The 12,966-nt window shown below is 43.1% G+C and overlaps 1 protein-coding gene across 3 annotated transcripts in view; it reads right to left on the bottom strand.

The window, feature by feature from the left end:
• Window positions 1–12,966, bottom strand: part of LOC125320366 (metalloprotease TIKI1-like) — an 82,844-nt gene that overhangs the window by 9,125 nt on the left and 60,753 nt on the right. For all 3 annotated transcript variants that reach the window (XM_048292620.1, XM_048292617.1, XM_048292618.1), the window contains one exon: window positions 2,263–2,353. In XM_048292620.1, coding sequence (XP_048148577.1) covers window positions 2,263–2,353 — 91 coding nt within the window. The remainder of the gene's footprint in view (window positions 1–2,262; window positions 2,354–12,966) is intronic.

Genomic DNA, 12,966 nt, shown 5'->3' on the forward strand with positions numbered 1-12,966 from the left:
CAAGGAGACGACTTCAGACTTCCTCCTTCTTGTGCTGTAGGACCTCTTAGCTAATATCCCTACTGTGTCTGATACCCGAGCAGTCATTTAAATTCTCTGTCTCAGTTCAGCCACTTGGCATTTTTATCCTGTCTCAATTATGAACAGTCAAATAGTCCACAGGCATTGACTGGACTGTGTGCAGCACTATACTGGACAATAGCTGGATACAGTTCCATGTTTATGTGATCAACACTGCGTTTACTGTCACAGACTGCTCTGCTACTTGCTCTTAGAACAAGCCCAGGACAGCAATCAAGTGAAAGCTTCCTTCCAAGCCCTAGGACTCTGACACTCTTGCCGTAAGTCTTTCCCTCACCTTAAATACTCTTTTCCCTTGAACCCATATTTTTCTTGAAGCCTATGTCTTATTTTTATATCTGTTTCCAAGTCATCCCGAAATGTTAACAGTGAAGTGCCATCTTCTTGCTCAGGTTTAATATCAAGACGCCAGGAAAGATGTTCTGTCCAATAGTCCTAGTAAGAGGTTGAAGATGCAACTGAAGCCAAACAGAGGGCTTTAAGATGCAACTGATGCCTAACTGAGGGCTTTCAAAGTCACAAGGGGCTGCACAACTAACTCCCATAATATGGTTAGGGAACTGGGTGCCCAGCTACTCCAAGTAACCTTGATACCAACCTTCCTGATAAGTGGAAATCTATCTCTCCTTTCTTCAGTTGTCTGCCCTTACAGCTACATCCTTACAGAGCAGTATCAGATCTTGTTTATTCTCAAGTAGCTTTTAAGCTATCTTTCTTTAAGCTTTAAGAAGCTGCTGCAGCTGTTTTTAGGAACACCTAAGCTAAGAATGAAAAAACAACATGAAAATATCATTGAAGGCTGGTTTGGGTTTGTTGTCTTTTTTTTTTTTTTTTATCATCCCTGCAAACACTGATACACTGGATTTTAATGATCTATGTCCCTGTCTAGAACCACTGTAAAAACATGAATTTTTGCAATGCCAGAATTTCAATCTCACAGTCTCAGACAACAGCAAAGGTGGTATAAAGAGAAAGATGAAGCAACCAGAGTATGAGAAAAACAGCTGTTACTAATTTGCACCACACCTGTAGAGCCCTTGGCACAGAACAAGACTCTACACTGTGCCCTCTGCACAAATCCTATCAAAAGGTGATAATCCTGCCTAAGAGTCCCATATCAGAAACAGAGGGGAGGAGCAACAGAGATGTAAACAGGGACAGTATGCCTGGCACAGAAGATAAAAGGGAAATGGTACCATAACTGGGATCAATTTCCAGTTTTCTCCATTGTGGTCTTTTAGCAGTGAAGAGTGAGTACATCTAACAGCTACATGTTTGATAAGAGTCTGGAGAAGGGGAAGGCAAAGATTGCAGACCCTAAGCTGGTCGCAAGAATTCCAGGAAGAGGTGAGTCAAAGCACAGGTAATTCTCGGTAGAGTGGAGGAGGAGATTATCTGGCATTCTGTAGTTACTGAAACCGTGGAGGTGGATAAAAGCATCCAGTGGGAGATGAACAGAGGCAGGAAGGGTATATCCCAAAGGACAGCTGCAGGATGAACCAGAACTTAGCTTAAAAATGCAGAAGAAAGCAGGGGACATGAGAACAATCAGTCATGGAGATAACTTGCAAAGATTCTGGGCAATCAGATTCCAGGCTGGGAGAGAGTAAACAGAAAGAATAAAAAATAGCAGTATAAAAGAAGGGGATTATTAAAAGGCAGGGCAGTCAAACACATAAAAGAGAGGAAAGAGAAACCTGGAAGCCTGTGTGGTACAAGACAGCATCCAGATCTGATGAACCAAGCATGCATACTCTGTGGCTGTTTATTTAAGAGTTAAAAACTTACAAGGGTGGACATTTTATTAACAACAACCAAAAAAAACCCCACCAAACCCCAAAACCACAAAAAACCCACCACAAAAGCAACAATCCCAAACCCCAAAACCACAAAAAACCCACCACAAAACCAACAACAACAACCCAACCAACCAAACATCCCCACCCCCAACAACAAAACCCAGAAAACAAACAAAACCAAAAAAAACCCAAGCCAAAACCGAGTAAAATCCCCTTTCCAAACTAGCTTATGGAAGATAAAAGTAAACTTTTCTCCTTCATGCTGGGAAGGAGAGAAAGAGCCTAGCTCACTCTTAGTTATAGTTCCAGCTGCCATTACTACTTCATAATTGTTTACAAACCCACTCTCCCAATGGCTTAGCTAGGTAAAAGCATGCATTACTTGTTGATGGCATGTCCAGCTGGAGTGTGTTCTACCTCGTACCCTTCTCTCCTCAAAACATCAATCACTGTGTTGTTGCCCATGAAGTGACCTGCAGTTAAAAGAAAAATGACATCAGAACTCACCAACCACAGGGAAAGAGGGAGAAGGACAACAAAGTCCTTCCTCATCACAGGAGGTGTGCCACACTCAAGGCAGGCAGAGCTTTATCACTCCCCACCAGGATGCACCAGAAACACAGGATCTCTAATGAGTGATTGCTGAACTTTCCCAAGGTCACTTCAATTACTACATTCTGCCTTTCTAAAATGCAGATGTGATTGCAATTACGCTGGTCCCACAGGTTGTTGCATAATGGGCTGTCCAGGGAGGTGATGGAGTCACCATCCCTGAAAGTGTTTAAGTGTTAAGGAAAGACTGAATGTGTCACATAGTGCCATGGTCTAGTTGGCATGGTGGTGACTGGTCAAAGGTTGGACTTTATAATCTCAGAGGTCTTTTTCAACCTAACTGACTTTGTGATTATCAGGCCATTGTGGATCACTTGAGAGAATAAGAGATTAAGTTTGGACACCCCTGTTCAAGAGCAGCAGTGAGTGTACAACTGATGGTGATGCAAAGAAGGTCAGAATCCAGCCACATTTTAACATTCTCCAGCATTATAAAGACACAGAGCTGTTGCTCAACATCACTAGCAATTTTCAAATGATTAAGAATCATCCAACTGCAAAGAACAGACAATAACTCTGAAAGCCAATGACTTCGATCAACCTCTTTCATTTCTTCATTATATGCCACCAGGGCCAGACACTTGACCTCATTTGTGTTGATAAAAGGACTTAGTTTTAGAAGGACTTAGATAGTTCTGCCCTAATTCTGTGATTTACATCTCCCCTACATTCTCAGACAGATGTGGTGGCTGGTAAGATTGTATTTTGGCACCATAGTGAATAAATGACTACTCAAAGGTTGCAGGAGCAATGCTCTGCTCACAGAATGTCTTCCACCATCATTCTAACATGTCATGAGACCAGGCTGCTGAGAAGCAGAAGAAAGAGAGAACAAAGAGAGAACAAAGGTCTTGCACAGATTCAGCTTTCATAAAACATTTCTTCCTTTAACAGCCTACATTAATTAAAATTGGCCTTGGGCAAATTACTCATTAGAGTGATCCCTTGCTTCTGTAGCTGTACACAGTGCTAAAATTGATAAGTAACTCCAGAAAAAACTGTTTTCTGATAATATTGTTCATAAATATATGGCAATAGAACCAGCAGAATGATTCTAGTAGCCAGAGAAAGCAAGAAGTTAGAAACAGAACCTAACAGTGCTGAGAACATCAGAAGACTAAATATAATGGATTCATGACTTTTCATTCCAAAAGGGGTTGAATGAATTGGAGCACAAAAATTCCAGTTTCTCACGCCACAACAGCAAAGTGCTCATGATGTACCAGCTTAAGGCATGACAGTTGGATGGTATCATTTGAGCACAAGATGAACTTTCCCCCAGAGCCTAAGAGCACAAACCAATCTAGCTCAAATGAAACCTTTTAACCAAACACTGCAACGCACACCCATTGGGTACCATATTTTCTCACACAGTAATTAGATTTTGCCCCACTTCCTCAGCTCAAATTTTGTCTTCAGAATGAGTAAAGATTATGTACCATTACATTGACCTAACCTAATCCTGTTGGTATCTGCTGCTTCCCGATGGCTCAGCTCCAGGTACAGTTAACCAAGAATTCCCTCAGGTCAGCAAAAAAGACCAGCTGCAGCAGGGAACAGGAATGACTGTAATAAAATATTTTAATTGAGTAAAATTAGCTACTGTAAAATAAACACTAGGTTTATAAGATGCCAGAATAGTTTCTATTTCTCACCTTTAACATAGAGAAGTATGTGCAAAGGGAAGGAGAGAAGGATTCACTCCTCCTTCCCTATCTCCACACAGCAGAGGAAGAGATGCTTCCAAAGGGTGATCCATTCCTTGCAAAAGACAGTGAGGCAGGACAACTTGGACTTGTAGAGAAGTGCCTCTCAATTGACAAGGATATAGGCAGTGTATATTGCAAGTTCAGATGAGGCATTCACCTCATGCAGGCAATGATGCATGAGCCAAATCCCATCTTCAGAAGTGTAAAGCAGTTCCAAGGCTCTGAACTCATATTTTCCTAATCCAAATATTTCAGGAGGAAAGGGACAAGGCATAAAGATAAGCAGTCTATAGGGCGATGTATGGTCTTAAAATAATTTTCCTTGTGCCAGTTTAAGAGCTTACAGTTGCATTCATTTCAAGAGTGAGCTACTAGACAGCTGCTCACACCACACCATTAAACATACCATGTTGGGGTCCCTCCCCTGCCGTGTAGCCCTGGGAGAGGGGCCCTGAGGGCACAGACACGGGGCTTCCCTGTCCCTGCTCAGCCTCGTTCCCATTGGTTGGTTTGTGTTCCCTGCGCGGGCAGAAGGACCCTTGGTCCCGTGACTGGAACAGTTCCTCGGCAGAGCTCCGGCCATGCGGCTGGGGAAATAAACATCTCTGAAACAGCTAGCAAGAATCTGTCTGTCCATATATATTTCCTTTCCACGGGACTCCTGGTTTGATATATGCGTGTTGCAGGATCCCCACTGCAACAAATGGTGGAGATTTGTGAGCAGAACGATCCCCGATCCCTAAGCGACTGATTTGTGTGAGTAAACCCTGGAAACTTTGGATTCCTCTTCTTGGTTTTGCTTTGCTATTCCATATCTGAACTATGGAGGAACCGTGGGAAGACTCTTGGCTCTCAGAGCCGCATATGGACATTTATCTTAAACTTAAAATGATTCTTGAACAACGATTTGTAAATTTTAGCTTGATTCAAGCTCAAAAAGAACTGAAACACTTCCTGGCATGGTTGTTTAAGAACTTTTTCTATGTTTCTTGGGATTTAATTCTTACCAAGGGCTTTTGGAAAACCGTTTGGACACAGTTAATATTGGAGTCAAAATATATGCCGATGGAAGAATATTTTCGTGAATATTATTTAGTTACCGAGACTGTTGAGCAATGTCAGCTGTGTCCTGGTGAAGGGAAGCGTGGCGCAGGGACCGTGCGGCCCAGGCCACGTGCACCGAGCGCTCTGCGAGCAGCAGCGAGGCAGTTCCCGCGCGCGGGCGGAGCCACGCGAGCCGCAGTGTCGGTGGCGGAGCGAGGCGCGGCGGGACCCGGCAGTGCCCGCCCGGTCCTGTGCAGTGCGTGGGGGAGCGAGCCCCGTGAACGCCCGACTGAGAGGGGCGGCGCGCGGGCAGCGGCTGGCGGCGGTGGCGGTGGAGCGGAGCCGCGCCCAGCCGAGACGCGCGCTGGAGCGGAGCGCGGGGGGGTCATCGCTCGGGGGCCCGGCCGAGACGTGGGTGCAGCGCCCGGCAGCGGCAGCGAAGCTGCGACCAGAGGAGGTGACGCACGGAGAACTGAGCGGCGTGGCCCGGCCCGGCCCGCGCAGCCCCGAACGCGACCCCGGGAAGAGCGCGCAGGCACCAGCAGCCCCGACAATTCCAACACGGGAGCGACCAAAAGAGACAGCAAAGACGCAGCGAGACAGAAAACAGCAGCCACTCGAAAAAAGGAAAAGATCATAGCAACTAAGACCTTAGGGATAGTAAAATGGTATAATGTTAAGCAAAATTATGGTTTTATAACAAGGTGTGACAACCAGCAAGACATATTCGTGCATAGAACTGCTATTAAAAAGAATAACCCTGAAAAATGCATCCCAAGCTTGGGAGATGGAGAGGTGGTGGAATTTAATATTGTACTAGGGAGAAAAGGGTTACAAGCATCGCAGGTCACTGGGCCTGATGGTGTTTCTGTAAAAGGCAGTATATATGCAAAAAATCGTAGTCATGTTAGACAGTATCTCCATTGTAAGCCCCCCCTACAGTTTCCCTTTCCTAATCCCACCTTTCCCTTTTACCCTATGTCCTATTACCCCCAGTGTATTCCCAGTCCGTTTTTTCATCCATGGTTTCCCTCACAAAACCATGCTTTTGCCAATTGTTTCCCCAAAAATCCCTTTCCAATGCCGAGTGGGGGATGAAAAGGGGGAGGGAAGAAGTTAAACCCTCTCCTGCCTCAGTTTCCCCACAAAGCATGCTCAGAGAATTCTGTCTCCCTTCTGTCAGCCCTAAGATGTTCCACAGAATCTGTTTGGACATTTAAAGACTCAGGAGGGTGGCTTGTTTTGTTTTGAAACTGTTCTTGTTATGTTTATCCAGTTGTTTTCATTCTCCTTTTATTAAAATAAAACGGGTGAGGTGTTGGGGTCCCTCCCCTGCGTGTAGCCCTGGGAGAGGGGCCCTGAGGGCACAGACACGGGGTTTCCCTGTCCCTGCTCAGCCTCGTTCCCATTGGTTGGTTTGTGTTCCCTGCGCGGGCAGAAGGACCCTTGGTCCTGTGACTGGAACAGTTCCTGAGCAGAGCTCCGGCCATGCGGCTGGGGAAATAAACATCTCTGAAACAGCTAGCAAGAATCTGTCTGTCCGTATATATTTCCTTTCCACGGGACTCCTGGTTTGATATATGCGTGTTGCAGTATCCCCACTGCAACAATACCACTCCTTCATCAATCTTCAGTCATCCTTGCTCAGAGCAGTGATTTAGAGTGGAATGTAGGAAATCACTGTAGCACATGGATGAATCCCATTTCAATCAGTCAACCTGCTTGAGTGATTTTCTGTGGCTGGACTCTTTAATTTAATGCAGTGACAAGAATATCTTTTTTTATCACAGTTATGTGTACATTTGCTCATTGTTGCCAAGGCAATGAGTAATGTCTGCATGTGAGAGAAAAATGGTATGCTAATATTGTGCAAAAGAGAACAGACCAAATGAATAAATATGTGTAAAACAGATGCACACAAATACAAACGGGCATGTGATATTAGATTGTTCACAAGACATGATCAATCAGGAGCCACTCACACTATAGGTACATAAAGGGTTAGATGATACAGTATTCACTATCCAAAAGGTGGGCCATTCGTGCTCCATGAGACAGAGCTCTGGCCCAGAGAAGCTACAGGTTCAACTGAGTGAGACGCAAAATTTAAAAAGGCAGAAGGGTGAGGGTTTGAGATACAGGACCCCACTAGGAGCCTCTCTACAGTCAGAACTTATGCCTCATTTCTGGGAACAACCACAAAAAGCAGTAAGTGGTGTACAAAAGATCGGATTGCCAAAACCAACGGTAAGAAACACAAGAAAGATACACTCTCCAAGGTTTAAAACCAAGCAACTACTGCTGCAAGGGAGACTGAGATGAAAGTCACGTGGCAGGGCGCAGGCCTCTTTCACCTGTTTTCTATTTTAGCCTAACATACTTGAATGCTCCCCAAAAGAAAGGCCCTGGGCCCTGTCCTATCGGAAAGCCTGCTCTTTTCTTTCTGTATGCAGCCCTGCATTATCCTCACACCACTAGGTGAAGAGATGCCTCCAAGAGGTCATTTACTCTGGCAGGGGGTGGGGAGCCATGAATCTTTATTCTTCTGTGCTCAAGCTCAAAGAGAAACTAAGAAGCTGTTGTGTGCACCAGCTCAGCCATGCACTCTACTGGAGAGTAAATAAGACCCAGGCCTTTAATCTGTACTGAAAGGAGATGGCATGCAGGGACCACAACAGGCAATATGCTCTAAGAACAACGCAGTTTGACCAGCGTGCACTCGCAGACTTGACCACACACTGTGTGCTTCTGACCCTTCCTCAGTAGCCACTCCCAATCCGGCAGAACACAGGCTGCTACTACTGCCCTGAAACCTGTGTCTCCTGCTTGCAGCTTTTACTTTCAGCACATGCACAGCTGCTTCTATAACCGTGCCAGGTTAGGTAAGTTTTACCTAGATAACTGTGGGTTTCAGCAGAGATTGTTGAACCTAAATGTGAGCCCTTGTGAGTCTGAAAAAGTTCTGCATGTAGTGAAAGGAACTAGGAAATATTGCAAAACAAAAGTTCTGTTTCTGTTACTAAATTTTAATTTTTCACAGAAACCAAGTCTGTAAGACTCATGAAAACTATACTCCTCTCTGAATTTCAATAAAATTGACTATTCCAAGCAGATAAATAAAGTTCTTTGACCTCTTAGAATCATGTAAAAAGGAAACCGCCAAGCATACGTAATTCTGTGTTTTCTTTAGAAGAAAGATGGCACTTCCCATCTGCCTCAGAAGCACGTCAAGATCTCACCATTTACAAACATCCCAAGCCAATGAATCACTGGACATACATGTAAAGACACCAAACTGTTTGTTAGGAAACCTGATCTGGACTGCTGACTTCCAAGATGTTGTGGGAACAACTAAAGCACAGAATTATAGCACTGCAACCACAAATTAGTCCAGCCACTGGGGACATCATAAAGCTGGATGTTTATTTGCACTGTGAGCACTCAAAAGGAGTTTTAGTGCCAGAGACTCTATGGGCCACTGAAACAAATACTTTCAAGAAAGTTTTAGAGGTACAAATCTTACAATTATTTAGAAACTTCCTGGAAATGCCTATGGCAATTATCATCTGCTTTCATTCTTCGCATCTTAGTCTTTAACATAAACACAGTTATACTTTTGAAATACACACTGGGACACAGAACCTGGAGTAATTTTAACCTAGCTAGTAAAATTATGGAGGAAAAAAAAGCTAGATTAAATATATATTATAATCCAAAGCAAAAGAAGGAAAGCAGGTGATGTGATCAATTAAGCTACAAATCAGTTTCCTTCATACACATGCTTTCTGTACACACTTTTCAAGAGGAAGACACTATTTTCAAGCTTGAGTACCATGCACCCAGGTGTAGCAAACTCACACTTCACTTCTCTCAGAATCAGGAGGAGGAAATTTTGCACAGTTACATTAGATAATCCAAGCAACATATGTAAAACAAGGATCAGTCATAAAGTGGCAGGAATTCCAAATCTGCCATTTAAGTTAAAACAGTATATCAAATGAAAAACATGTAATAATACTAAATCCAGTAAAATCTTGCTTCTCACAGTATTTCCAAGTCAAGAAAACTCCAGGTACCGGAACAGAAACCAAAGGACAAAGGATGGTACTCTCACAAATTTAGTACTGCAGGGAGAAGGAAATGATGAAGATTGAAGGGGATGAGGTGGCCACAGTGATACTGTAAGTCAACTTAAAGAATCCCTGAATTCACATTAGGTGTAGGAGTATAAGGATGTTGCATTACAATACTTCTGCATGCTTGCAGGTCAAATCCCATGCAAACAGCCCTCCCATGCCCTCCCAATATTTTTTGGACTGCAGACCTCCAAACAAAATTCCTCCTATGATTACCTACAAGATGTAATATTAATGAGGTATTACTCTATAAACTTTGAACCCAAGGTTTTATTCTACTGGGACCATGATAAGTGTTTGTCCACAAAACCATGATTTCCTGGAAATCTTTTATTAGTATAAAATCTTAGTGGATCATACTTCACCACTCTCAAACCAAACACGAAAATCTGGTGGGCACAACTGCAGAACACTGGTGTTCTCTATGCCCAAGAAAGTACTTTCCCTAGACATGAAAAGACTTAAAGAAAGTGCCTCAAGCTTGCATTTGCTCAGGAGAGAAAAGAATAATCTTCCATTTCTTCAAAAGTGATGTGGTTTGCTAATCAACTTGCCTATATAACTTCTCAAAGTACTTGATGTTGTGCAAGTAGCCTTGCACAAGGCTACAACAAGTAGCCTTGCACAACATGGGAAAAATAGTCGAATACTAATGGAAAAGAAACATGTGAAGTTACAATTTGCATGAGCCAAAATGAAGGCATTTTTCTTGTGAAAGATAAGAAGATACTCATCTATCAGTTTCTGTCGAAAATTAGGCCTCTTAAATGTAAGGCTTGAGCATTTTTTATCCCCGGGGATTCCCATTTTTACCCTTGGGCAAAGTCAAACATCCTGATAATCTCCTCCAAAAACTGAAGATAGAAAAAGCTTTTTCATTGATTGTAAGACCAAATTTATGACTAAATTAACATAAAAGAAAAGTTTACATGCCCATATTTTGTAAAAAACTCTCAACAGATGAGTTAAGAGAAACAGCTTACGTTCAAGGCAGCCTTAGCTACTGGGTCTCCATTTACTAAGAGTTTTCCACTGATAAAGCCTTATGGTTTTGAGACAAGAAGACCCTCACAGAGGTGACTATGCTAGCACCCAGCACTATGTTACCAGTAAGGGAAGGAATTACCAGTGCCGTATCTGAGCTACAGTACTCACAGCCACCTCTGCCATTGGACCTGCTCACATCACACACCACTCCTTCTTTTCCAGCAAAAAAGTTACTAAGGACTTGAAATCCCCCTAGCTCAAAACACACATTACATGATGGAAGTTTTCCTACTTTAGCTGCCCAGTAAAAGCAGTAATGGGTCAACCCAGCATTGATAGGAAGACTGTCAGTACCTGAGGAGAAACAGCACCATTTTTTGGCCTGGCTGATTTTGACAGCTGCACTAATATATTAGAACAGAGGCTACTGCCTCTAATGGAGAAATGCAAAGCTTTCTTCATTTCACGTGTCAGAGATGTCAGGAGCAGTGCCCTTCATGTGAACCCTGGGGCGTTGGATGTGGGTCTTGCCTCCACACAACATTATCTTTCCCCTTCAGGGGTTGTTGTTCTAATAAACCCTGTCATTAGCATTCTGAAGACTCAAAGAGGCTACTAAGAAAAACAGTCTCAAAACTGCTGGGTTGTATCTGGCATTCTCAGATTACAGAGGTACAGGCACACCTTCAGGCACTCAGCCTTTCCTCCCACCCAAGGAAGCTATAATGATGCCGCATTCCAGAGACAGAAGCACGAAGGCAATCAGCAAGCCCTTTGAGCCCAAGGAGAAGTGAGGTGGCCCCACAAGACTCATTTAATCTGTTTTTAAAATCTGTTTTATCACTATGTTGTCTTCCTGCCCCTCCCCCCACCTTTTTTTGACCTCTTCCAGGATCCACAAATATTCACCTTCTTACAGACTTTTAATGAACTTCCTCACTATACATTTCAAATCTTTTACATAATGCATGGCTAAATTTACATTCCCTGTGCAGCCTGTATCTCCAGTTCCAAATGTACTGAACTGGCAGGTTCAAATTTTCCATGGTGGATTCTGAATTCCCACTAAATTTCAAAGTGGTATCACATTTCCCTGGGCAACTTTCGTATTCCCATGGCAGGTTTTTGTTTGGTTTTACAGGTATTAACATACATATAAGCTGGACAGAGACATCCTGGGCTTAGCACTGTTGACTGCTTTTTACACCCACTCCTGACAGGTCCTTTCTCCCCTTTTCTTACCCAGCAACAGTAGACAGGTCCTTTCTCCCCTTTTCTTACCCAGCAACAGTAAACCTTGTTCCTCTTGCCTAATTTCACATCTAAAAATGCCAGATGGAACAGAATATTTCAAGAAGTAAGACTGAACAGCTCTACATGGAAACAGTACCACCTAACTTGCCACTCAGACTCAGCACAGTTCCACTTTACCCTGAAAATTCTTTTTTGGTTTCATGGTTTTTTGCTTGTTTGGTTGGGGGTTTTTTTGGTTTGGTTTTTTTTTGTTTTTTGTTTGTTTGTTTGGGGTTTTTTTGAGAGCGGTTTTTTGCGTTTCTCTTCTTGGGTCTTTTTGTTTGGTTTTCTTGGGTTTTTGGTGTTTTTTTCCAGGTTTTTTTTTTTTTTTTTTTTTGCTTTTTATGAATAAGGATTGACGGAAAAGGGTTTAGACAAGCCTATGGATCCAACACATGTGGCACCTAAGACTGACACAAAACTGACCTCTCACATCACAAGGATTGCCTTGAAACCTAGAGAAGCTGAAGGAAGCCATTTGGTGGACTACAGCAGACGGGGGTAACCATTGGTGGTAACACATTCTGTCTGGGAAAAGAAACCAGTCAGTCCCTGGAGGTTTGACTCCATACGGTCTCACTAATGCCAAATAAACACATTTGTTATTTCCTTTAGTAATTAGAAGAAATGGTAGCTGAAGAAGTTCTCACCAACATCCTTTTTTTCTTTGCGTTAACGGTGGCTTACCAACATCCACTATACTTTAAAGGCTCAGAATGGTGTTTTTTTCAGGAGCAACAAGGAAAAATAGCTCTGAGAGAAAAAAGAATTTTCCAGTGTTCTCAAGATTAAGAGGACCAGCTTCTGAGGTTGTCAAATCAGCCAGCCTCTCTCACTGAAGTCAGTAATTTCTTCCACAGGGACATAAGGAATCTTAGATTCCTCTGTACTTCTTATTCATGAACTGGCACTTTGGAGTTTCTCAACTGTTCAAAGAGGCAGGAGAGACTAGAGGGAATTGAAACTTGGCTCCCAGAAACCTGCTTTCACCTGAGGCCTTGTCTGTCAAAATAAAGTCAGGATCTCAAGCCACTGAGTATGCTTCCTCCTACATAAAAAAAACCCCCAATGCTTTTTTTCCCTCTGTTATTCTTCAGCCCCTTCAACAGAAACTGTAAGTAAGCTAAAGGAAGAAAATGGAATAAAATGACCATGCTGAAGAAAAACCCACCTAGAGGTGAATCTGAAACATCAAGGGGAACATGGAATGCCTCTACTGGCATGTCAGCAGTAAAATGTAGACTAGATAAATATAAATGAAGTGCTGAAGGGGGCAGAAGACCTGATGACAAAGAATGAGGAAAA

Source organism: Corvus hawaiiensis, chromosome Z (assembly GCF_020740725.1).
Source record: "Corvus hawaiiensis isolate bCorHaw1 chromosome Z, bCorHaw1.pri.cur, whole genome shotgun sequence".
NCBI lineage: Eukaryota > Metazoa > Chordata > Aves > Passeriformes > Corvidae > Corvus > Corvus hawaiiensis.